The following is a 25,953-nucleotide window of genomic DNA, read 5'->3' on the forward strand; positions in this document are numbered from 1 at the left end:
CCGGGGATGGAACCTTGGTGCAACGGGACAGCACTAACCAACTGGGCTACGCAACCAGGGTGCCTCGTGATGTTTCGAGCACACAGGCCACATGCATGCTTAGATGTCAGATTCTCTAAGATACTCTAACCTCCCACTAACATCGATGACCTAGTTCATCTTTCGGGCCCAACGTTCAAAACCTGTGTCACAAGCCAGGTGGTCCCAAGGCAGAGACTGGCCATCTGTCCTATCAGGAGGTCCAAGCTGCCTCAAGGGGCAACACAGAAATGGAGTGTAAAACGTGATGAAGGAAAACGCTGCATGTGGCACCTCCACCCTCTGCTGGGGCCTTAATTAGTACTCACGGCCGTGGCGGGCAGAGCTTCACCCATAATCGAATGCAAATGTGAGCACGTGCTGCCGCAGCTTCACAAAGTGAGGCCAGCCACGCACACGGAGCCCCTGAGGTTGCTTCTGCAAAAAGTAAGCAACATTTGATTTTTAAAAACATACATGTATTTCCCCCTATACATGTGCCCATTATTCTCCATTTGCTCCTTTCTCTGCATCCAAAGCGGCTGATCGCTAACACCAGCCCCCGAGCTCCTTTCCTGTTTCGGACTGGGTTCAGCGACTGGGAGCCAGGGGCACGGCAGACACGCCCTCCCGTCTGCTGCAGCACCAGCCACAGCTCCGGGCGCGGCTCAGGCCCTGTCTACGCTCCCCTCGACCCTTCAGGTCCAGGGAGGAGCAGCCTCCTGCTGTTGCTGGCCACCAGCCGTCCTGGGTACCTTGACATCCTTAGTGGGTCCCGGAGTCCTGTCCACACCTCTACAAACAGTCCTGTCCTTGTCCTCTCTGCACAAGTCCCTAGGAGGGCGTTTCCCGCCAGGACCCTGAGCCTACACCCTCTAAACTCTCCCAAGTCACACCGCGCGGTCCTGTGAGTTCTTATCCAGGGGATCCTGACTGCACGGTATATTCCCACGGGATCCTCTCCGCCTTTCAAGAAAATACCACAAAGCCTGGTGAGAGAATTCAGCGTTTTATATACGAAAAGATGGGTTTTCCAACATTCAATTGAATGAGTGCATGGCGTTTTCATGGACTGCCTCAGAGCCACATCAGTACAAAACAGTTTAAATTAGTAACAGAAAGCCGTTTCAGAAGGAAAAGCGCGGATCACTTGGGGGGGGGGGGTGCCATCACCGGTGGGGAACAGAGGAGATAAGGCAGCAAGGTGCTCGCTGCACAACGTGGGGACGTGGGGACGGGCCGCCAGGGGCAGGGTCTTGTTAGCAGAGCGAGGCCGCGGGCACCGGGCCCTCCCTCTCCAGGAGGCAGAGGAGCAGCCTGCCCCTGCTTATGCTCCCCGGCTGGGAGGACACGGCCACCTGGGCCACGGGAGATGCTCTGCAGCTCGGCTTGGCCGCGGGCCCCGCACGCATCTCTCTGACCAAAGGACTCGGGCGCCACGGGGCGGAGTGACGGGGCGGACAGTGAAGCAGGTGGTCTCGCGTGGCAGACGCAGTCAAGTTCTCTACCCGGGGGCCTCCATGCCTTTTGTTTGGTCCCCAGTTTTCACCTCCAAGCTACCCAACCAGTCGGAGGACCACAAGGGCATGGGGCGATTAACTAGGAAAGCGTGTGTGTGTGTGTGTGTGTGTGTGTGTGTGTGTGTGGAGGTGGAGGCTGTGTGTGTGTGTGTGTGTGTGTGTGTGTGTATGAGGAGGTGGAGGCTGTGTGTGTGTGTGTGTGTATGAGGAGGTGGAGGCTGTGTGTGTGTGTGTGTGTGTAGGAGGAGGTGGAGGCTCTGTGTGTGTGTATGTGTGTGTGTGTGTGTATAGGAGGAGGTGGAGGCTGTGTGTGTGTGTGTGTGTGTAGGAGGAGGTGGAGGCTCTGTGTGTGTGTGTGTGTGTGTGTGTGTGTAGGAGGAGGTGGAGGCTGTGTGTGTGTGTGTGTGTGTGTGTGTGTGTAGGAGGAGGTGAAGGTGGAGGCTGGGCCAACCAGAAGGTACTGTACAGGCCGCTGAGAAGTTTCCGGGGCTTTCTGGAATCCCACTGGGCATGCCCTTTGCTTTTCCTGCCCGTCTGGACAACGCTTATAAGACACAAGCAAGTTAAAAAAATAATTGTCTTAATCCTCTTTACACAGATATCCTGGATTTTTTCTTCTGTTCCCTACGACACTATTTTCCCGTAATAACAAACTACCCGGAAGGCCCGCAGAACAATGGTTGGCAGCGCCGCCTTTTCAGCCCCCCACACAGCCCGTGCGGAGGCCCCGCGCCCCGATCTAGTCTAATCCCCTGGCGTTCGGCCTAAGACCCTCACGTGTGTATGGACCCAGCCTTGTGTGGCCTCCTGCACGTGCTGACAGTTCACCTGCGAGAGCCTCGGGCCCTCCGGCCGCTCCGCCGCCACGGGCTCGGCGTCACACGGGGCTGGTCAGGCTCACAGTTCATCGTGCTTGGCCTCCTGGTCTTTGAGTTTGAACTCCTCGGCCGTGACCTTGCCGTCTCCGTTGCGGTCCTGGTTGGTGAACATGTTCTTCACGATCATCTCGGCATCGAAGCCGGGCGCGAGCTTCCCTCTGCCGGAGGCCACCTGGGCGTGAATGTACTCGGAGAACTGGACAGGGAGGGGACAGGGAGGGACAGACTCAGACACCGCGGCCGGCGCCACGCCCGGGCCCACACAGAGCGGGCTTTGCATCCGAGCTAGCAAAACAGGAAATCCTCTGAGCTCCTCAGCCTGGGTTTCCCCTCCAGATGCAGGTGAGAAACCGCCGACTGAGTGATTCCAGCAGCCCCTAGGGTCCAGGCGGGCAACCCCAGTGGCTACTGGAGCTCCCCCTCCCCCTAAGCCAGCCCTTCATTCTTCACCAAGACGGACCCCTGACCACCCAGCCCCTGAAGACGTGTGTGTGTGTGTGTGTGTGTGTGTGTGTGTGTGTCATTCATTCACACAAGAAAAACGTCTCGTCTGCTGTGTCCTAGAGCTACATCAATACACACTAAGCTTCCTGCACCTGTAACTCGAGCACATTCTGGTAGGAAAGACACACAATTAAACATGAACATACAAAATAAGCTCCATATTAAGTAAGACGGGGGATGCTCTAGAAAAACAAACAGGTAGAGCCCAGTAAGGAAGATGCGGAGGGGGTTGAAGTATGAATTCGGGACCAGGGTCCCACCCAGGGATAAAGGGAGACTTGCGCAGAGGCCTGAAGGGCGCGAGGGAAGGTGCCGGTTGTCCAGGGCAAGAGCCTTCTGGGGCAGAGAGGAGAGCGGGTGCAAAGGCGGGTGGGTGCCTGCCCGGTGCTCACAGACCCGCCAGGGGAGAGGAGGTGGGGAGGAGGAGAGACTCCTGAGGAGAGACCGGTGAGGGGTTCTGGAAGCCGGGGAAAGAAGGTGGCGTGAGAAGGAGTCAGCTGCGTCGCGGTAAGAGAGTGAGGACCGACCACTGGACTCAGCAATACGAAAGACACCGGTCCCCTGGCAAGACCAGGTTCAGGGCTACTGTGAGCAAGCCAGGAGCCGGGGAGATGCTGATGGCGTGAGAAAGGGGAGAAGACTGGGGCGCTGTCCCTGCGTGAGCAGGCGTGGAGCGGGGGGAGTGGACTTCAGCAGGGTTGTGACGGGACAGGGGACTCTACTACCCAGCTCCACCAGGGTGTCCGGTTCAGGAGGCACAACACTGGATGCTCCAACAGGGGTGTGGATCCTGGCTCCACCACTGGGAGCTGGGTGACCTTGGGCAGGTCAGCGACCCTCTCTGGGCACAGCTGCGCCCTCTGAAAACCAGGGATGACTGCATGGCTGTCGGGAGGGCCAAGCAAGGTGACAGATGGGCAAACAGCACGCCGGGCACGCAGGGAGCGCCCAGGACCTGGACCCGCCCCAGACCAAGACCCTGCAATCAGTCCCTGCAGCTCTCCGTTCCCGCAAAGAGCTTCGATGGGAGAGTGCGTGGGGAAGCGCTCGGTGCCCCAGTGTGCAAGAGATGAACACAGGTGTCCCCCCCACGCTGGGAAGGCTCCGGGCCCAGGACGGCTCCCTGCAAAGGTCAGTTACCTCTTCCAGGAGGACTTCTCCGTTGCCGTCCTTGTCGATTTCTTCGAAGAGGTTGGAGGACACCTCGTCGTTCCATATGAACATGTACCCCTCAGGCAGGCCGGCCACCAGCTCCAGCAGCTCAATGTCAAACACCAGCACGGCACTGCCTGGCACTTCTCCGTCTGCCTCACCCACAGGGAGGGGAGGGTTAGCGCTGCAAGGCAGTGGCCAGGCCCCCCAGCCGCCCTCCTGCCCCACCCTGGGCTCCAGCCACCTCATGGCGGGCAGGCAGTTCTTGGAAAGCAAGCAAGTTCAGCATCAGCACATGGTTTTCCCAACGGGAGGCAGTGACTGCTAGTGAGTCACCAAGTCAGTTTAGAGGGTGTGACCAGCTTTTTTTTTTTTTTTTTTTAATATATTTTTATTGATTTCAGGGAGGAAGGGAGAGGGAGATAGAAACATCAATGGTGACAGAGAATCATTGATCAGCTGCCTCCTGCACGCCCCACACTGGGGATGGAGCCTGCAACCGGGGCATATGCTCTTTCCGGGAATTGAACTGTGACCTCCCGGTTCATAGGTCAACACTCAACCACTGAGCCACCCCGGCCGGGCCAGCATTTTTTTTTTTTTTTAAAGAAAGGAACAGAATAAAACAATTAGGGCACCTTGCACGTAGAAAGGATAAGTATCATTCCATGAAACTTGAGTTTCCATGTTATAGATAAACCTAAATGTACATGTCTATATGGGTAAACATAAATTGTTTGTTTACTTGTAACACAGGTTAGGAGCTAAAACACACTTCTTCCTGTGTGTCTTGGTGATTCAAAGGCTGTAGCAGAGACCACAGTGGGAGAGCTGAGTACATCTCCCATGTATCCAGAGCTGTAAGGACAGTAAGGGATGCCTTCGGATCGTGGTCCGAGATGACGGCAAACACAGACTCAGGAACCGCATCCGCAGCATGCCCCGGCTTTCTCAAGAGGACGTGGGGCATTCGCCTGGCGTCAACTCTGAATCCATGGGGGTCGTCACACAAAAATGCCAAATGCTTTTTAAAAAAAAATCCAACAGATTCTTTGGGTTCAAAATGGAAGCAGCAGGGTTGGGGGGCAGGGGGGAATAGGTGAGGGGAGCCCCGGCCAGGGGGGCTCAGTTGGTTGAGTGTCATCCCACGCCCCGAAAGGCCCCCAGTTCGATCCCCTGTCAGGGCACATACACAGGTTGTGGGTTCAATTCTTGGCTGGGGTGGGTACTGGAGGCAACCGAGAGATGTTTCTCTCTCTGGAATCAATAAAATTATATTTTAAAAAATTTTAATCTGAAAAAAAAAAAACAAACAACAAAACATGGCCACTCACCCACGCCGGCCTCCCCGTAGCCCAGGTGCGGCGGGATGATCACCGTCCGCTTCTCTCCGACGCACATCTCCCGGAGCCCCATGTCCATGCCCAGCACCACCTGGCCAGACCCCAGCACGATATTGTACGTTTTGCCTAAATTCCACCTGGAAACGAGACAGAAGCGCCCCCGGTTAGGTCGTCAACCCATTGGCACCTGAGTGTTCATCACGTCCCTGGCACATCTCACCACCGCCAGCGGCACAGACCCCCGTCTGGTCACGAGGAAACAGACAACCCCACACGGAGGGACACTTTGCAGGAATAAACAGACAAAAATAAAAACACCTAAATCATCTCCAAAAGCGTCCGGATGACAATCAGAGGAAGGCTGAGGACGTGTTCAGGGTGAGAACATCTTGGAACGGGGTCCTCTGGCTAGGAAAGACCTTAGGGGAACATTTAGCGACACCTCAGTGGGGTCTGAAGGTGAAAAGGCGGTGATCTAGCAACGTCGCCTTCCTGATCGGGGTGTATGCACTGAGCCATGCGGGGGAAGGCGCCCGGGTTTAGGAAAAGCACACTGGAATTCTCAGGGTGACGGGGCCTCGTGGTGGCAATGCTCCAGGGGTCCTCCCCGCGGCTCTTAGAGTTTTTAGTTAAGTTTCGGTCCATGTTCCAGTCAGAAATTCCCAAGGGAATGTAGTGAACACCCTGCACTGTGGCTTCAGCAAGGCCTGAGTGTGAACCCTGGTTTGGCCACTGCATTTGACCCTGGGAAGAGTGATCTCAGTGTCCTCCTCTACGAGGTGGAGGTAGTAGTCGCTGTCGCACAGGGACGTCCTCCATACAAAGAGTATGTTATGCTTGGCCCGGTGGAGAGGAAGCATGAAGATCTCAATAAACAGATGGCCTCGAGGGTCTTGGGTCTGTAACCCTCTTTGACGCCAGAAAAATAACTCTGAGTTTAAAGTGGGCCATGGTTTTTTGTTGTTGTTTTTAAATATATTTTTAGCCCTAACCGGTTTGGCTCAGTGGATAGAGCATCGGCCTGTGGACTGAAGGGTCCCGGGTTCGATTCCGGTCAAGGGCATGTACCTTGTTTGTGGGCACATCCCCAGTGGGGAGTGTGCAGGAGGCAGCTGATCGATGTTTCTCTCTCATCGATGTTTCTAACTTTCTATCCCTCTCCCTTCCTCTCTGTAAAAAATCAATAAAATATTTTAGATAAATAAATATATTTTTATTGATTTTCAGAGAGAGACAGGGAGAAGAGGAGAGAGAGCATGGATGTGAGAGGGAATCACTGATCGCTGCATCCTGCATGCCCCTACCAGGGGATCTAGGCTGCAGCCCGGGCCTGACGGGGAACTGAACCAGCAACCATCCGGTGCATGGACGATGCCCCACCAACCAAGCCACACCGGCCAGGGCCGGGCCGTGGTTTCCATGACCTGTGATACCCATGGTCCCTGGGTGATCCAGATAAATAAAAGCCGGCGCTCTCGCCTCCATCACTACTGAAAATCAATGTATTTCCAAACCGACGGCAATCCTATCACCTCCTAAGGGCAAACAGGGGCGCGTGCTTCAATGCGAGGAGAGCTCCCCCGCACCTTGGAGGCCCTTTGGTGCCCCTCGCCAGCTGGTGACAACAAGGAGGGTCCGTCCCTTGGGGTCACATCCCCTTCCCGGGTTCCCAGCCTCCCCTGCAGGCTCTTGCCCGCCTCCAGCTGGTTCCCAGGGCCCGGCTGGTTCTCTGGGGCCAGGAAGCCAAAACAGGGTTTGCACTCGTCCTACCTGGGCCGACGCAGAGGCCAGCCAGCTGGCACAGGCAGCCCTGGCCCGGGGCCGGCGGGAGGGCGTCCTGTCCGCCCCACACAATCCCCCCTTTGTCAGCAGCACAGAGGCGCCTTCTTCCTGCTCTTCTCCGGGGACCGGCGGGCCCTCCCCGGGGACCACGGGGCTGCGAGGCCTCAGGGATCGTTCCGGAGCTCAATGAGTCACCACACGGCGAACCCCAGTCTTCCTCCAGGAGGCCAGTGAGAACTCGCAGGGAAAAACCTCGCAGCGAGCAACGTGCTTTCCTGCTCCTGCCTGAGAACGCCGCCCGCCCTTTCTCCTCGGCTCATCCTTGTGTGTATTTCCTTATTTTCCTCCAGCGTTTCTCTGACATTCTCCTCATTCCTTCGGTGCCTTCCCAGCTTCTGAACGCTTCCTGCCTCCTGCTGCAGCCGCCCTCGCCCGCTCCCCACCCGCATTCCCCTCCGCCCCCTCCACAGCCTACTCACTGCCTCCTGTTTGCAGGGCTCCCCGGGCGAGGCGGGACCAGGCCCCGCCTTCCAGAAGGCCCCCCCCTCCCGCCCCCACCCCCCATCGCACACACAGGTGGGCAGATGCCGCCCCACTCCCCTTCGCCCCTTCATTCTGAAACGTGCACCCCTGAGAGCCCAGCAAGGATGCTGCCCTGGGTGTGGATTTACACAGAACACAAAGGCCCTGAGTCTCTGATCAGAGGAAGGAGCTGCGCGTGGCTCCCGGAAGCTCTGGGAGGAGGCTGTCAGCCCCCCAAACACACCTCAGACGGCGCTCGCCCTCCCCACGGCAGAAGTTCGCCCTGAACCCACTGGGACGGAATCCCTGGCTCATTTCCTACCCTCAGGTCCCCCTCCCGGGCCAGAGGAGCACCAGCAAAAATGTGAACGTTAGCAGGAGCCGTGACAGCCGCCACTGGCCCTGGAGATCTCAGGGAGCGCTCACAGGCCTAAAGCACTTCATCCCCGAACCACAAGCCCCTCTCCTCCCCTCCCCTCCCCTCCCCTCCCCTCCCCTCTCCTCCCCTCCGCAGGCTTCTAACACCAGTGCAAGGAGGTGTGCTTACGTTGGGTCCACGTCAGCCTTCGCCCCAGAAGCTAGTGCCTCTTTCAGGGACTCCATAACGCCCATCCCCCCACGCTTTAGCATCTCTGTGACCGGGACACATGCTACAACGGGCAGCAGGTCATTCTCTCAGGGAAGCATTTTTACTTTCCTAGCGTTTCCTCAAATGATGCTTCTGATCAACACATTCTGGATGCGATCAAGCACGCTAACTGCCCCAGGACATAGGATCCCACCGCAGCGGAGAGAATCCTCTGGACGGTCTGTCCCTCGGGCTCGCCCTCCCGGCTGGCTCCCCCAGCCACGCTGTCCCCGGAAGCCGGAAGCAGAGGAACTGGGGGGAAGGAGAAGACCCTCCCCACCCACAAGAAGTGCAGCACCAATATTTATACGAAGCCCTTCCTTCTCCCCAAGACCCAGCGGGCAGCTAAGCCGGGCTCAGCGCAAACACGGATGCGCCGAGATAGAAAGCAGGGCTGGCCCTGGCCGTGCGGCTCAGCTGGCTGAACGGCCGTCCTGTGCTCAGAGAGGTTTCGGGTTCGATTCCCAGTCAGGGCACATGCCCAGTTTCTGGCTCGAGCCCCAGTAGGGGGGTGCAGGAGCCAGCAGATCCATCACTCGATATCTCTGTCTCTCTCCCTCCCTCACTTCCTCTCCCTTTCTCTCTCTCCTAAATCAATAAAAACCTATTTTTTTAAAAGGCTGAAAATGTCTTTCCCCAAGAAGAGAACATTGCATTAGCTCACAGACGCATCTGAAGACTCGATGCATCAGAACCAAAGCTCCTTTAGCCTCCCTGACACCAGTTCATGCGGCTGATTCCCTGGATGTTTCCAGAGTCATCTCAGCCCCTTAACCTTTACAGAACGCCCCCTGAGCTACGCTCTGGACTCCGTAAGGAACACAAGCAAGAATAAACACCTTGGTGTCCCTGGGGTGTTCAGACCAGCCACCAGGACAGAAAGGACAATAAAAGGCAGGGAATGCAGAACGCCGTTAGGAGACTCCAAAGGGAGCCGCTGACTCTTCCTAAGAAGTGAGGACAGACTGAGGACAGGGCAGAGCTGACTGACCAGAGGCAGGGGCATGCAGGGCGCCCGGGGGGCGGGAGCCGGGCCCCAGCACAAGACAAGCCGGGGTGAGGCAGACAGACGGACAGAGACGGCCTGGCTCCCGTCTGCGGGTTAATGTGCAAAGGCAGCAGTTAAAAGCCGAGATGTGTTTTTCAGAAAGACGGCGTCTCAGGAGCAGGGGGAAGCCATGCACAGGGAACTCTGAGAAGGACACATCCGAGCAGCGATGTGGGCGTGAGCCGCGCAGGGGGGAGACCATGGAGATGACAGTCCTCGGCCAGGATCTGATGAGAAGAAAAGGAGGATCCTCCAGCCCCCCCCACCTCGCCTCCCCCCCTGCAATCCCCAGGGCCCTCACGTGGAATCCAGCAGGGTCCCATCCAGAAGCGAGGCGTTGTAGTGATACTTGAGGTAATCCCCCTTCTTACTCAGCACCGAGCAGTCGGGGGGCTTGTAGTGGGACGTGACGCTGATGGAGTCCGAAGGGTTGTGGAAGTCGATCACGTGGATGTCAAACACCAGCACGGCCGAGCCCGGGATATTCCCTGAAGGACAGACACGGGAAATGAATGAGGAAACCCTCCAAGCACCACCTCCCCCCCCCCCCCCCCCCATCACCTAGGATGTCCTCACCCGCTCACCGGCGTCCCATAGGGGCACGGGGACTCAGGTATGAAACCCTAGAGAACCCTGGAAGAAGGAAGCTGGAAGGGCCTCACGTTACAGATGGGGAAACTGAGGCACGGATTGCCCCCCCCCCCCCCGGGTCAGGCAGCCAGGTGGGAGCACAGTTTGGACTCTCAGTTCCAGATGATGAGCTCCTGTCCCAGGGCACCCTGCGCCTGAGAGATTCCTGGCTGAGCTCAGCACAGCTGGGCCAGGAAGGCGCCCGCCCCGCTCCGCCCAGAGGCCAGAAGCGAGATGAGAAAATCAGCTGAGGCGGGAGAGCCACTGCGCAAGAGAAAGACCAACGGCAAGTTCCTGGGGGAGCCCGGGGCCCACCCCGCCCGCACCCCGCCCGCACCCTGCTCCTGCTGCAGCACAGCCAACGCCCCCGAGTGCCTTCACTTTGCACCCTATTTGCTTCTTCTGCACAGAACCATTCACAAAATTTTATCTTCCATTATCTCTGCTTTGAAAACATTACCTCTGAATAATGTTTTCGTTCACAAAAGTATTTTGCACAGATATTATCGTGTTCAGTCTGTGCAGCAACCTGGTGGGGAAACGGCTGTGAGAAAATGCGATGCCAGGGAGGAGCCTGCGACCCCCACGGAGAGCCCAGCGTTTCCCACAAGCACTGACCGAGGTTCCTGCGTGCCCGCCCTGGGGTGGGGGCGAGGAAACCACACACTTTCTCCGTGTCCTGACACCCTCCGGGGTCCGTCCCTCAGGGATGAGCATTGGGTGCCAATCAAGAGAGGACAGTCCTAGCTGGTTTGGCTCAGTGGATAGAGCGTCGGCCTGCGGACTGAAGGGTCCCAGGTTCGATTCCGGCCAAGGCACATGCCTGGGTTGCTGGCTCGATCCCCAGTAGGGGGTGTGCAGGAGGCAGCCAATCAATGATTCTCTCTCATCATTGATGTTTCTATCTCTCTCCCTTTCTCTCTGAAATCAATAAAATATATGAGAGAGAGAGAGAGAGAGAGAGAGAGAGAGAGAGAGAGAGAGAGAGAGAGAAAACAGAGGTGGACTCTGCACAAAAGCACCTGGGGTGTCACGGGTCAGGGCGCCCCGCCCCCACAGCAACTTGGGGTGCAGCAGCCTCAGGCCCAGAGAATTTACCAGCCTTCCCTGCGTCCCAGAACCTTATGTGATTCTCAGACAGAAAGCCAAAGGGAGAAAAAGCATTTAAGCAAATGTCTCCCCATCAATACGTTCTTTTTAGAGAAAGGAAGGATCAGTCCTGAGAGCATAATTACACAGACATAAACACTCAGAAGTAGTTTTCTATTTCTGCAGGCATTTGGCTAGAGGTAGAAGGTTACATGATACAAAACAACGGGCATCAAGACACTCGGCAGCCGAAACCGGTTTGGCTCAGTGGATAGAGCGTCGGCCTGCGAACTGAAAGGTCCTGGGTTCGATTCCGGTCAAGGGCATGTACCTTGGTTGCGGGCACATCCCCAGTGGGGGAGTGCAGGAGGCGGCTGATCGATGTTTCTCTCTCATCCATGTTTCTAACTCTCTCTCTCTTCCTTCCTCTCTGTAAAAAATCAATAAAATATATTTAAAAAAAAAAAAAAAGACACTCGGCAAACAAGCGAGGCCTGTTGGATGTGGCTCGAGCTGTGACCTGTGGTGGCTGCATCAATGGGGGATTTAAGTCAGGAAGGAAGAGAATGCTTCGCCAGGGTACAACCAACCTGAGGAAATTCCAAAGACCCGTAGGCACAGGGGTACTCAGAAAAGGGTAATAGCATAAATATAGACAGCCTGCCAAGCCAGCCATAATCCCATCAGCAAAAATAAAATAAAATCAGAATAAATGCCACATCAACTATTCCTAAGCAAGCTAGCCAAAATGGCATATGAGGGGAAAAAAACACATAATTAAGAAAGGCAATATGGCTTGGAATACTATGCAGCCATTAAAAATACCTGTTGATATAGAGAATTTTCACAACAAATTAGACGGAAAGAGAAATGACAAAGTTATATGTACAGATGATCCCATTTTTGTCGGTATTTGTGTAGGTGGATGTGTGTTTCCTTTTATCTACATAGATTCACATAGTCATAGACTAAGCAATACAGAAGCGTCACTGGGGCTGGTGGACACACAGTGCCATATACAGATGACGTATTACAGAACTGTACACCTGAAACCTACACAATTTTATTAACCAATGTCACCCCAATAAATTCTACTTTTAAAAAGCATAGAGGAGTATTCACTTCCTGGTTGTATTAGCTTCCTATTGCTGCTGCAACAAATTACTACAAACTTGGCGACTTCATGTCCTTGCCTTTCCCAGCTTCTCAAGGTCACGGCCATTCCCTGCCTATGGCCCCTTCTCCCATCTTCTAAGGCAGCAGCTTAGCGTTTTCTCCTCTTTCTGACCTTCTGCTTTCCTCTTACAAAGACTCTTTTTAAAAAAATACATTTTGTTATTGATTTCAGAAAGAAAGGGAGAGGGAGAGAGAGAAACATCAATGATGAGAAAGAACCATTGATTGGCTGCTTCCTGCACGTGCCCCACTGGAGACCAAGCCCACAACCAGGGGAGTCCAAGTGGGACCTGCTGGTTCACAGGCTGACGCTCAACCGAGCCACGCTGGCCAGGCGCAAAGGCTCTTGTAAGTACCTCAGGGCTGCCTGGGTGACCCAGGATAACCTCCCCATCTCAAGGTCTTCCCTCAGTCACATCTGCAAAGGCCGTTCTGCCATGAAAGTAACATTCACGGGTCCTGGGGACCGGGCACGGGCATCTTTTGGGGCCACTCTTTTGCTTAGCACATTCTAGCGTTCATTCCTGGGCGGTGGGATTATGGGAGGTTTTTGTTTTCTCAATCCGTGTTTTCTTTTTCTAGGGTGGACATGTATTCGTTGTGTCCTTTTTAGGAGGGAGTTTATGATGAGAGGAACAAAACTGTTCTAAAACTGGATTAGGGCGATGGTTGCACAACTGACTACATTTACTAAAAGTCATTGAATTGGATCCTTAAAATGGTGAACTTTATGGCATGTCAATTATACCTCAAATAAAGCTGTGAGAAAGCAAAAAGTGGGTTTTGCCATGGACTCTCAAATGGCTTCACAACCACAAAAAACGTAATTTATAGACAGAGAGAAAATAAATATAGTGAGATGTGACAAGTGGGGAGACGAAGAGGAGTTCACTACGTAGTTGTTTGCCTCTGGAGTAGACTCACGGTTTTTCCGAAGGAAATGGATAACCAATGGGCAGGGAGGACGCGGGGAAACGGCAGAGCACCCCCAGAAAGGACAGCTGTCTGGGCCCTCACGTCTAGTTGCACTTGAGTTTCGACACTGCGCTCATGAAGGCCGGGTGGCTTGGAACTGCCTGCAGGCAGCCGGCACTCACCTCTTCCATCCTCCCCGTACCCCAGGTGAGGGGGGACCACAATCCTCCGCTTCTCTCCGATGCAAACTCCCAGCAAACCTTCATCCATCCCAGCAATCACGTAGCCCTGCCCGATGTACGTGTCGAAGGTGCGGTTCCGTGAGTAGCTAGAAAAGAACACAGAGAGTTCCTCGCAAGGGGACACGACAGCTGTGACATCCGTCAGTGCGGTGCGGCCGCAGGAGGCAGAGGCCGCCAGTCCCCGAATACTGTGACCTTGTTTTTTAAAAGATGTATGGTTTTATTGATTTCAGAGAATGAAAGGGAGAGGGAGACAGAGATAGAAACATCGATGAGAGAGAAACATGGATGGCTGCCTTCTACATGCCCCCCTACTGGAGATCGAGCCCCCAACCCAGGCCTGTGCCTGACCGGGAACTGAACCAGCAACTTCCTGGTGCGTGCGAGGGTGAGCTAACCTAGCTGGGCAAGTACAGGGACCCTTAGAATCCGAGGACACAGCCAGGAAAGGGCTCCTCTGTCCACACCCAGCGTCCAGGCTGCCCTGTGGGCAGGGGCGCCTCAGAAACAAGCCCTCCAGCCTTCTGGTCACCTTACGAATGGGACACAGCAACGAGGAGCAACCACAGGAATGCAGCTAACGGAACTGAGACACACGCTTGGCAACCCCGTCAGGCTGATGAAAAAAGCATCCAGGGGAGCCCTTATCAGGAGCTCAGCGTGCGTCCAAGGACAAGGTCCAGTTTCGAACGAGGACACCTGCACAGGAGGGACAGGAATACTGGGACGGCCAGAGAAGCAGCGTGTGCACCGAGAGCAACCGAACTCGGCGTCTCCACCACCGCCCGGTGCCTTCTCCCTGCTGGGTCCCCGCGCACCACGCTGCCGTCTGGTGAGGACTTGGGTTTCCCAAGTGCCACTGGCAGGCGGCCCAAGCATTCCGCTCCGCGGAGATCCAGGCTCTGGGTGAGCTGCCAACTGAGGTCAAGAATCATGAGTTTGGTGAGAACAAGAAGCAATTTCTTGAAGCCCGACGATTCCAGAATAAAATCATAAAATTGCGTCTGCCACGTCTACTACCCAACTCTGAGCCACAGGGATCTGCAGCCGTTCTCCACCCCCACCTGGGGCAGAAGGGGCAGAAAGCCTGTCCTGGAAGAGCCGTCTGTCCCACCATCCCCTCACTGAGCACAGCCCCGGGGTGACTGCCTCAGAGAAGGTGGGGAGAGCTGGGAGGGTCCTCCTTCTCAGCACCCTCAGAGACCACAAAGCCAAGGGGCGTGAAGAAATGGTAGTAACAGTCCTGGCCGGTGTGGCTCAGTTGGTTGAGCACTGTCCCATGCACCAAGAGTTTGCTGGTTCAATTCCTGGTCAGGGCATATGCCCGGGTTGTGAGCTCGATCCCCCTGGTCGGGGTGCGTGCATATGGGAGGCAGCTGATTGATGTTTCTCTCACACATCTGTTTCTCTCTCTCTCTCTCTCTCTCTCTCTCTCTCTCTCTCTCTCTCTCTCCTCTCTCTCTCTCTCTCTCTCTCTCTCTCTCTCTCTCTCTCTCTCTTTCTCTCTTTCCCCCTCCCCTCTTTCTTTCTAAAAATCAATAAAAACATATCCTGGGGTGAGGATTTTAAAAAAATAAAAAATACTGTTTTGAAGGTGCCGGATATAGCAAGCTCTCATTCCTATAAAAAATTAAAATAGGGGAATATGTATTTCAATGGACATGTATGGATGACCGATGAAATTCATAAAATCGCTTCCCTTTGAAGAGGGGCACTGGGTGTCAAGGACAAGGATAGGAGGACAATTCCGCATTGTATACACTTTTATACTTTGGGGATTTTGAACTATGTCAAGGTATCATTAGTAGAAATAATAATGTTGAAAAGAGAAAAAGAATACCATCTATCATACAAATGAGAAAGCTGTAAGAGTTTAAGGTGTGACACTGGCCCAGGAAGAGTTAGACCAATGGAAAAGGATAAAAATTCTAGACAAAGACCCAAAAGCATATTTTAAGAATTTGGTACGTAATAAAAGCCAGATATTTGATGAGCGAGGAAAAAAACAGCTCTTCAATAAAGAGTGTTGGAAGCACTAGCTAACCATCTGGAAAAAACTAGTTCGATGCTCACTGTCACACTGAATACAACCAGTTCCAGATGGATTGAATATTTAAGCATGAATGCATTCATAAGAGTGGAGAGGGACTGTGGAAGGTTATTAATATTTACCCTGGTAGTGAGAAGGGGCTGATGGAAAATTATTATATTCCATTATATACCTTTGCATTGTTTCCCTTATATAATAAAGTAGGGACTGGTGGTACAACATCTCGTAATGCGTACGTGGCTTTCATTTTGAACCATGACTGTTACTTTTTCCCCCAAAACAAAGAAAACCAAAAATGAAAAATTTAGAAGAAGAGACCCTAGGAGCAGGAAGAAAGGATTATTCAAATAAAATAATACCATATAACAATTCTGCTGAATGTTTCTGGCTGACTAAAGAAACTCAGGGACGGGGAGACTGCGGTCACGATTGTTTGCTCTACAGGAGTGGTTCCCAAACAGCACAGGCCATTGAAGGAGCAAGACACGCCTCACACAGGCATGCCCCAGCCATCGCACACCTGCGGCGGAGCCTTCAAAACCAAACACGACTCTGCATCACAACAGAGGCTGGGCCATTAGCCTCTTGGGCCGCAGGACAGCAGCTGAATGCACCCAGCCAGTCCCTGCAGTACAAGGAAAGCCTGTCACGTTTGGCAAGCGCTTTTATCGCCCTTATGTCTTTAACCGTCTCCGTGAGAAAGGTGCTCGTCACAGGTAAAAACCTGACGCTGAGGGAGGTCAAATGCTGTCCGCAGCTAGTGCACGGGGACTGGAACCCAGGTGTCCTGCCACCAAGTCTGTTCTCTGCCCAGCCTACTGCCTGGGCCTCCCTCTGGCCACGTCCCCTCTGGGGCCCCACGGCTGAGGGTGTGCTTGGATAGCTAAGCACAGGTGAGGGGGTTGGTGGGCGTCGAAGGGGAGCCTCTCCTCTTTCCCTGCAGATCCCGGTCCCACAGGCCCCCAGGGGACAGGTCTACCAGCCTCTGAAGGACGTCAGTTCAGCAAACAGCAACCTGCGTCGGAGCTGAAAACACTGACTCCGAGGCAGCGCTGACAGGGCGGCATGCGGACCCCGGTCCTCACCTGGAGTCGAAGAGGGTGCCGTCCAGGAGCGTGCCGTTGTAATGGTACCGGAGGAAGTCCCCGCTCTGGCTGCGGCGCTCACAGTTTTCAGGGACCACCTTGTTCTCGACGGAAATGCCGTCCTTGGGGTTGTGCAGGTCCAATAAGGCAACATCGAACACCAGTGATGCCTGCCCAGGAATGTCCTTCCCTGGAGCGGGATGCAGGAAGGTCAGGAAATCAGGTCACAAGAACTGCCCCTCAACACCCCGTGTGTGGGTGTAACTCATCCTTTGACGTTTTCAAGCAAAGCAAACAAATGTTCTTCCTCATCTTGGTTCCCCCTGGGGTCTCGCCGTGGGCCGGCAGGTACCATTTGAAGCCAGACTCCCTCAGAAAAAGGAGCAAAGTGATATTAATGACACAAAAGACTACTCCGACCACGTTGTCTCTGCTTGTGCTGGCAAATCAAGGCGCCACGTGGGTACCGCCACATGCAAACTCCAAGACATACCTCTGTGGGTGTGTTTGTGTAGAAATGCAAGTGTCAGACATTTAAAGGCCCACATTCCAAAGCGGGGGTCTGCTTCTACCTAGACGTGTTCTTTGGAATCCACGGCCAGTTGTGTTTTTTTAAAGAGACAATATGCAAAATTAAATCCTCTGGGTGACTCCAAAACAAGGTGTAGATAAAACTAAAGTTAGCTGAGGTCACAGAAAAAGAGACACCCACACCTAACATACAAAGAGCCCTCGAGTCGTTTCGATCTCGCTTCTGGATGGCACTGCCTCTCTTGGATCTTCCTGGCAGCGAGGAGTCACTGAATATCAGCAACGTGATCACCCACACGGTGAGCTTACTGAGCACCAGCTCGTCCCGCAGACATCAGCAGCCACCAACCACGACCTCTAAACCCAGTACTTTGGGATGGAAGTAAGTTCACTGACGAACCGACCTCAGCCCTCTGACTTGCCACGGTCCCACCATGCGGAGGAGGAGGCCTGGGCCAGTGAGCCGCCCGGTGCACCAGCCAAGCCTGTGCTCCCTCCACTGGCTCTGGGTCCTTCCCTCAGGGGGATGATGAAATCGGCTGAAACAGCCTGCTGAGTCAGCCTCCGGAATGCAAGGTGTGGCCCATCCCCAGGGTGTGTGTGTGTGTGTGTGTGTGTGTGTGTGTGTATGTATGCAATAGGATATGTTTCTTTTTTCTTCTTTTTTTAAAAATTGATTTCAGAGAGGAAGGGAAAGGGAGAGAGAGATAGAAACATCAATGATGAGAGAGAATCATTGATTGGCTGCCTCCTGCATACCCCCTACTGGGGATCGAGCTTGCAACCTGGGCATGTGCCCTTGTGACCAGAATGGAATCTGGGACCCTTCAGTCCACAGGCTGATGCTCTATTCATTGAGCCAAGCTGGCCAGGGCAGGATATGTATCTTTTCTACTTTTCAGAATCTTTTAATTTAAGAGAAAAAAAGAAAACTTTAAAAGTCACCCCAGGGCTTAAATTTTTCTAGCATTATCACGTACTAACTATTTGTTGTCTTTTTTTTAAACAACTTTATTGAGATATAATTCCCATACAATTCACCTATTCAAAGTGAAACCTAGACAGCTGAGTACAGTATTAAAGTATAAAGTTTTTAAAGAGTTATTACCTTTTACTTTAAATATTTACATTATTAATTCTTTAAAATAAATAAGTAAAATTCCTCATATTTAGCTAGGCATTTAATTTTATTATGTATGTCGGGTGCATGTGGATGATGTCAAAAGAATTTGGGAGCCAAGGCGAATGAATGTCCACAGGCAAGGATGAGAGAACCGGAGCATCGGTAAGATTAGACTGTCTAGCCCTGACCGGTTTGGCTCAGTGGATAGAGCATCGGCCTGCGGACTGAAGGGTCCCAGGTTCGATTCCGGTCAAGGGCATGTACCTTGGTTGCGGGCACATCCCCAGTAGGGGGTGTGCAGGAGGCAGCTGATCGATGTTTCTCTCTCATCGATGTTTCTGACTCTCTATCCCTCTCCCTTCCTCTCTGTAAAAAAAAAAAAAAAAATCAATAAAATATGTTAAAAAAAATAGACTGCCTAGTTCGAATCTCATTTCACTGGTGGGAAAAGCATAGGCTAGGGAGTGGTTGGCGCCCCAGTTGTAGCTTATGAGGCAGTGGCAGACGGCGTCCTTGTGGACGCCCATGACCGTGAACACGTGGAGGCTCCTGCCACTCAGTCATCAGAGAGCAGATGAGCTGGACCAGCACGGCCCCACACGACTCTGCAGAGACGGAAATGCTGCATCTGCACCGTCCAGGACGGGAGCGCTCGGCCGTGCACCAGCAAAGAGTCACAAGTAGCGAATGGCTACCACATTGGACCGTGCAAGTCTAGACCCACAGGTCTGGGGATTTCGTGTAGCGAGTTGCATGAACCACTGCAGTGAAAATCAGGACGGCCCTGGCCAGTGCGGCTCAGTTGGTTTGAGTGTTGTCTGTGCACCAAAAGGTTGCCGGTTCAATCCCCAGCCAGGGCACATGCTCAGGTTTCGGGCTCGATCTCTGGTCGGGGGCATGCAGAAAGCAGCTGATGGATGTTTCTCTCACATCATTGTTTTTCTCTCTCTCTCCCCCCTCCTCTTTCTCTAAAAGGACAAACGAGAGTGCCTTGAGAGGGAGAAGGACTCACCATCTCCGTCTTCTCCGTAGGCCAGGAAAGGAGGAATGGTGATGATGCGCTTCTCCCCCACACACATCCCCAGCAGCCCTTTGTCCATCCCAGGAATCAGCCAGCCGATCCCCACGTAGGTGTCATACGTTTTCATGCGATTATGACTGCAAACCAACGAGAAAGGGGAGAAGGCCATACCGTAAGGACATTGCTAACTCACCCCCAGGAGGGTTTTTGTTACCCACATCTCCGCTGAACAATGAACCCATCCCCATCCCGGGAGACGAGCAGATCTGGATCTTTGCTCCTAACCACAGAGCACACGTCCTAGAATTTATAAAAAGCATGTAACTAAGCCACCGCGATTCACAAAATTAGGCTTGTTCGTCTGTCTAGCCAAACACACCTACAGTGAGGGGATAGGCTCACTCCCCCAGCTTAGCTCCTTCTGCCCACACTTCTCCAAGCTTCATAGCCATGCAGCCTTCCCCTCCTCCTTCCGTGGAAAAACTACAAAAATGGACCAAAAAATGCATGAACTCCTTGGTCATAGGGCCCTTCACTTAATGAGACCTGAAAAAATACTGTTAATTTAGATAAATCCTGTTCATAGGCTTTTCTAAGAAGTTAACGCTGGTGAATGCTGGGAAGAGTCCGTTTTCTAGCTCCTCCACGGGTATGAAAAGCAGGTGAGATGGAGGGACTCCGGGCATTTCACCGATACGAGCATGGATGTGGGGCTTACCTGGAATCGAACAGTGTCCCGTCCAAGAACGTGCCGTTGTAGTGATACCTAACGAAATCGGACACCTGGATGGTCCGAGGGCAGCGCGGGGGCTTGAAGTAAGTGTGAACCTGGACCTGATCTTCCGAATTCCAGATATCCATGAGAAGCACGTCAAAATGCAGCACTGAGTCTGGGGGTATCACACCGGCTGGAAATTAAAGAAAATTCACACTGAGGAGCTGCCGTCGAGGGCTCAAGGGGCCTCCAATTCCAAACTGAGCCCCCATGTCCTCCAAATGAAATAGGAAGAAAACAGAAAATAAAACGTTCCTCTCAGCAAGGGTAACATTCACTGCACCTGTGTTAACAACACCTTCCTTCATATCTAGAAGAAATGACCCTAAGAGAAAATTTAGCTCTGTGTACGTGTGCGTGTGCGTGTGCATGTGTGCGTGCGTGTGTGTGTGTGTGTGTGTGTGTGTGTTCGCTGTTTCTTAACTTCCCCCCAAACCTAAAGCTTCCGAGGATTCTCCCATCGGCCTGACGGAACAGCCTGCAAATGTCCGGTTGTTTCTGCAGATGTGTTGACAAACACGGGACGGAAACTTACCAACGCCTTCACTCCCGTAAGCAAGCTTGGGGGGGATCTTCACAAAGCGCCTCTCGTTCACGCACATCCCGACCAGAGCTTGGTCCATCCCTGCGATCAGCTGTCCTTTCCCCACAAACACGTTGAACGTGGAGTCTCTGTCATAGCTGGCGACCCAAAAGGTAGGGAGAGAAAGGACAGTATAAATAACGTTTCCCTTAGTGAAACCCACCTTAGTGAACGAGGACCCGTGGACGGAGTGAGGTCACTGCAAAGCAGAACACCTGCGGAGGAGTTACTGGAAACTGTTCTTACAGCGCTGGAGTTTTTTAAATTCCTGTGAATACTGCCAGCAAATCTAGTTAGATAGCATCAGCATAACCCCCCCCCCCATATATATAATATATATATATATACATATACATATATCATCTATTTGGAAAAATAACTTCCAATTCTACTAAAATTAGTTTGCTCCATTCCTCTTTCTTTCTTTCTTTCTTTCTTTCTTTCTTTCTTTCTTTCTTTCTTTCTTTCTTTCTTTCTTTCTTTCTTTCTTTCTTTCTTTCTCCCTTCCTTCCTTCCTTCCTTCCTTCCTTCCTTCCTTCCTTCCTTTTCTTTCTTTCTTTCTCCCTTCCTTCCTTCCTTCCTTCCTTCCTTTCCTTCCTTCCTTCCTTCCTTCCTTCCTTCCTTCCTTCCTTCCTTCCTTCCTTCCTTCCTTCCTTCCTTTTTTTTTTCTGCAGTAAAAACACACTTAGGGCACTGAAACAAGGGCAGGCATAGAAGGAGCAGCAGGAGAGCCCAGGCTGGGCTGCTCTGGCTCGCTGGGAAGTCAGAGACAAGGAGCCTTGGAGACAGGTTCAGGGGGTGGGTCCGGGATAAGCTGCCGCTGCCCACTGCTCCCCTGGTTGCAAGTCTCATGGGGTCCCTTAGAGCTTGGGGAATACATGCCTGTGGGGGAAAGAAAGGGGGAGAGAATGGCATGGACATGCTCCCTGGAGGGAGAGCACCCAGTTTACCCCATTTCTGTGTGATTGGTACCTAAAAACATCATCCTAGCCCGCCCGGCGTGGCTCAGTGGTTGAGCATCAACCTATAAACCAGGAAGGAAGTCACGGTCAAATTCCCGGTCAGGGCACATGCCTGGGTTACAGGCTCGATCTCCAGTAGGGGGTGTGTAGGAAGCAGCCAATTGATGATTTTCTATCTCTCTATCCATCTCCCTTCCTCTGTCTCTAAAAGTCAATAAAAACATTAAAAAACAAAAAACAAAAAAATACATACAATAAAGGTTGTATGGCCATTTTAAAATACCAGATTAAAAAAGCAATAAAAATTAATAAAAATAAAAATAACAGATTTCTGTTATGGGGATGTAATGTACAGCATGAGTCTATAGTTAATAATTTGCATATTATATTTCATATTTGTAAGCTGCTAAGAGTGTAGGTCTTAAAATTTCCCATCAAAAGAAAAAAAAATTTGTAACTACGGATGGTGACAGATGTTAACTAGACTGTGGTGATCATTTTGCAATACATACAAATATCTAATCATTATGTCGTACACCTGAAACTAACATGTCATATGTCAATTATACCTCAATTGAAAATTTGAAAAACAAAACACAACAACAACAAACAGATTTCTATTCACTGGAAGAGAGGATACACTCATTAAGAGAAAAGTGCAGGTTACAGAGCCACGGTATAAAACAATCCCGTTATGGATTTACATATATAGATGCACATGAAAAAATCTACAAGGCGATACATGAAAATAATAAAATAATGATAATCTATGGGTAGGAGATTAGAAGTGATTTGTTTTCCCTTTAATTCTCTCTTAATTTTCAAAATGATCATGTAATATTTGTGTAATAAAACATTGAGAGCGGTTGGAATTTACCTCATTAGGGTACACTGCCCTCCATTTGGTACATTACTTCCACCTCTTCTTCCTTTTCTCTAAAAAAGGCGGGGACAACAGCACATCCTCCTCCCACAGGCAGGGCAGCTTCCTCACGCCCCACCCCCACTTCCCTTTGTCCTCAGTTTGATGGCTCATTTAATAGTCTTCCTTTCTCCAAGGTCAGTGAATAGAACACAAAATTCCAAGTTCAGGCCAACAAGCCAGAGGACAAAAGAACGGGTCAGCTTTGGGCACTGGGCGGCTTTACACCTTAACCCTCAATCTCTGGAGAACCAACTGCCGCTCCCTGGAATGCCAGCTCTGAATTCCACGTGGCCATGGCCAGGCCAGAACCACCATGCCCTGAACCACCATCTAACTGGTGGGTTTATGTTACCAACGACCAGAACTCGAGGCTTCAAAGACTCCCCAGGCCTAGAACATGCACAAATAGCAACAATGTGGCTGAAAACTACTTTATAACTATGTTTTCCATCCACAGCACTTGAATATAGTTCCCACATATATATATATATATGTGCATTCTTTAAAAAAAGGCCAGGTGCATGAAATTCATGCATGGGGGGGGGGGGGCGCGGATCCCCTCAGCCCAGCCTGCACCCTCTCCAATCCAGGACCCCTCAGGTGATGTCTGACTGCAAATTTAGGCCCAATCCCCGGGATCGGGCCTAAACCGGCAGTCGGACATCCCTCTCACAATCTGGGACCACTGGCTCCTAACTGCTCACCTGCCTGCCTGCCTGATCACCCCTAACTGCCAGCCTGATGGCCCCTAACTTCCCCCTCTGCCGGCCTGGTCGCCCCTCACTGCCCCTCTCTGCTGGCCTGATCGCCTCTCACTGCCCCCCTGCCGGCCTGGTCGCCCCACGCAGCCTGCTGTTAGGTCATTACTGTGAGAGCGTCCTGACCAATTTGCATATTACCCTTTTATTAGTATAGATATCATTTTTTAAAATTGATTTCAGAGAGGAAGGGAGAGGGAGCGATAGAAACATTAGTGATGAGAGAGTCATTGATCAGCTGCCTCCTGCATGCCCTCTACTGGGAATTGAGCCTGCAATAGTGGTACGTGCCCTGACCAGGAATCGAACCAATGACCTCCTTGTTCATAGGTTGACACTCAACCACCAAGCCACACTGGCAGGGCTATCGTTTCTAACTTTAATGAGAATCTACACTAATAAAAGAGAAATGTGCAATTGACCATCCTTCCGCTACACCCACCAGCCAATCAGAGAGAGTATGCAAATTAACCCAACAAAGATGGAGGTTAATTTGCATACACAGGCGTGGAGTGAAGACTGAAGGCAGCATAGAAGGAAGCCAAGCGCTGCAGAAGGGAGCGAAGCTGCGGAGAAGCAGGCGGGGTGACGGAGAAGGGAGGGAAGCAGGCGGAGCGGTGGAGAACCCCTATTCCTCCAGCCGCAGGAAGCCCTATTCTTGCAGGAATCTTCCTGCAACGGGCCTCTAGTGTTTAATAATTACTATTTAGAGAGTGTTTCTGATGTGAGGCACAGAGGCAAACTCAGTTTTGCCATATACTCCTCATTGGATCCTCATACAACACTTTAAGGTGGATGCTGATACCTGGGCTCCTTGGAGGTGAAAACATTTCCCAAACTCACATGGTTAGCCGAGTGGGGAAAAAAAAGCTAGAACCCAGGACTGTTCAATTCTTACCTTTCAGGCACAGGGCCTCCCTAGACGATGTATAAAAACTGCTACTGCCTCGCAGCATTAATTTCTTCATTTGAGGACCCCGTAAACGAAGTGCTAAAAACAGAAAACACCCTTCCAAAAGAAAATGGACATACTCAAGAAAGGAACGGTGCAAGGCAGGCCAGTCTTATTTACTGCTGAAAACCCTGGCCATCTGGAAAAATAAAGTTGTTCTGTGCACATTTGTGCTGATCAGTACAACTGGCACACGTTCCTGGGCAGCACCCAGCCTGGCGCTGGTCATGAAAATGAAGCTCGGGAATGAGCAGTTACACAACCGGGCCCAGCATCTGGCTGATTGACACCTTTAGCAGACATCCCAGGCCGAGTGCTGCGGGGAACAGATGATACACCCCAGTAGGCAGTTCCCGGGAAGTTTAACAAAAGCGGCTGTGTGCAAAAGTGTGTGTGTGTGTGCAGGGTGCAGAGAAATGGCAGGGAGGTGCAGTACCCAAGGGGACCAGTAGGGAGTACTGCTGTCACAGATGGGCCTGAGGGATTCAGGGACAGGGATGGTAGCTCAAAGCACCGGACAGAAGCTAAGCTGGGACCTTAGGTCTGGGGACACCACCCACCATGACTCTACAGACAGGGAGCCTGGGAAATAAATATCTCATCTTTATTCACCTCCCGCCCTCTGTTCTTTTGCTGATGCCCCATTGGCTGAACCCAACCAAAAGCCAAATGACAAGGAGGTCACTGATATAACCCCCTGTATCGCTGGAATGGGGAAAGTGGACCTAGAAAGGCAAGTGGAAATCACCCAGCACCTCCAACACTCCCCTTTCCTCTCCACCGGCTTATTTTTCTCCCCTGCTCATTCTCTGCTGCAGACCCTTCCATTGCTGCCCCTGACACTTGTATCTCCCCTGCCCCGAGCAGGGGAGGGGGGGTTGGGGGGAGGTGGGTGGGGGGTGGGGGGTGGGATGGGAAGTGCTTGCGGTACTCTCCAATGATGCTATTCAAAATTATCAGCCCCAAACCCACTAAGACTGGAGACATCATGTAAAACCATCATATGCACCTCACTCAACTGTATACCCACAAGCACACACCACCTTGCAGCCTGTTCCTCGGGAGAAATGACTATCCCTGGCTGTATTCTTAAAGCACAAATACCGTGGCTCTATTGGTAAGTGTAGGTTTCAATCTGCAATGAGGATGAACCATGAGAAGAACATAAGGCAAACTGAACACATTCCCTCTCTTGGGTCCCCAAAGCCCATTCCGTCCCCAAACTCCCAAGCTCCTCTCTCTTTTTTTTAAATGTTTGCTTTTATTTCATATATATATACATATATATATATATATATATATATATATATATATATATATATATATTGATTTCAGAGAGAAAAGGAGAGGGAGAGAGAGAGAGAAACATCAATGATGAGAGAATCATTGATCGGCTGTCTCCTGCATGCCCCCTACTGGGGATTGAGCCTGAAACCTGGACATGTGCCCTTGACCTGATGGACACGTGCCCTTGACTGGAATCGAAGCTGGGACCCTTCAGTCCGCAGGCAGACACTCTATCCACTGAGCCAAACCGGCTAGGGCTCAAGCTCCTCTTTTTAAACGAGGACTTAGAAAACCAGGAAGGAGTTCCCTGATGTCAAGAGATGGCAAGTACATTTTGGAAGGTGGAAAGGGACTGGGTGAGCAGGAACTGACCTAGAAATGAAGAAACAGAATCCCGATGTACAGAAAGGGGGTGTGGCCAAGGGTGGGTGCCCTGAGCCTCTCAGAGCCTGCA

At 52.1% G+C, this 25,953-nt stretch overlaps 1 protein-coding gene across 1 annotated transcript in view; it reads right to left on the reverse strand.

Moving 5' to 3' along the window:
- Positions 1–1,011: 1,011 nt before the first annotated feature.
- The window catches only part of FKBP9 (FKBP prolyl isomerase 9), a 29,498-nt gene continuing 4,556 nt past the window's right edge, over positions 1,012–25,953 (reverse strand). The window contains exons 2-10 of the mRNA XM_079785670.1: positions 20,568–20,713; positions 19,976–20,165; positions 19,249–19,394; positions 16,583–16,772; positions 13,388–13,533; positions 9,697–9,883; positions 5,407–5,552; positions 4,061–4,224; positions 1,012–2,612 (exon numbers count right to left, since the gene is read on the reverse strand). Coding sequence (XP_079641796.1) covers positions 2,436–2,612; positions 4,061–4,224; positions 5,407–5,552; positions 9,697–9,883; positions 13,388–13,533; positions 16,583–16,772; positions 19,249–19,394; positions 19,976–20,165; positions 20,568–20,713 — 1,492 coding nt within the window. The 3' untranslated portion in view covers positions 1,012–2,435. The remainder of the gene's footprint in view (positions 2,613–4,060; positions 4,225–5,406; positions 5,553–9,696; positions 9,884–13,387; positions 13,534–16,582; positions 16,773–19,248; positions 19,395–19,975; positions 20,166–20,567; positions 20,714–25,953) is intronic.

The sequence above is a fragment of the Cnephaeus nilssonii genome (genome assembly GCF_951640355.1).
Source record: "Cnephaeus nilssonii genome assembly, chromosome: 12".
NCBI classification, from domain to species: domain Eukaryota; kingdom Metazoa; phylum Chordata; class Mammalia; order Chiroptera; family Vespertilionidae; genus Cnephaeus; species Cnephaeus nilssonii.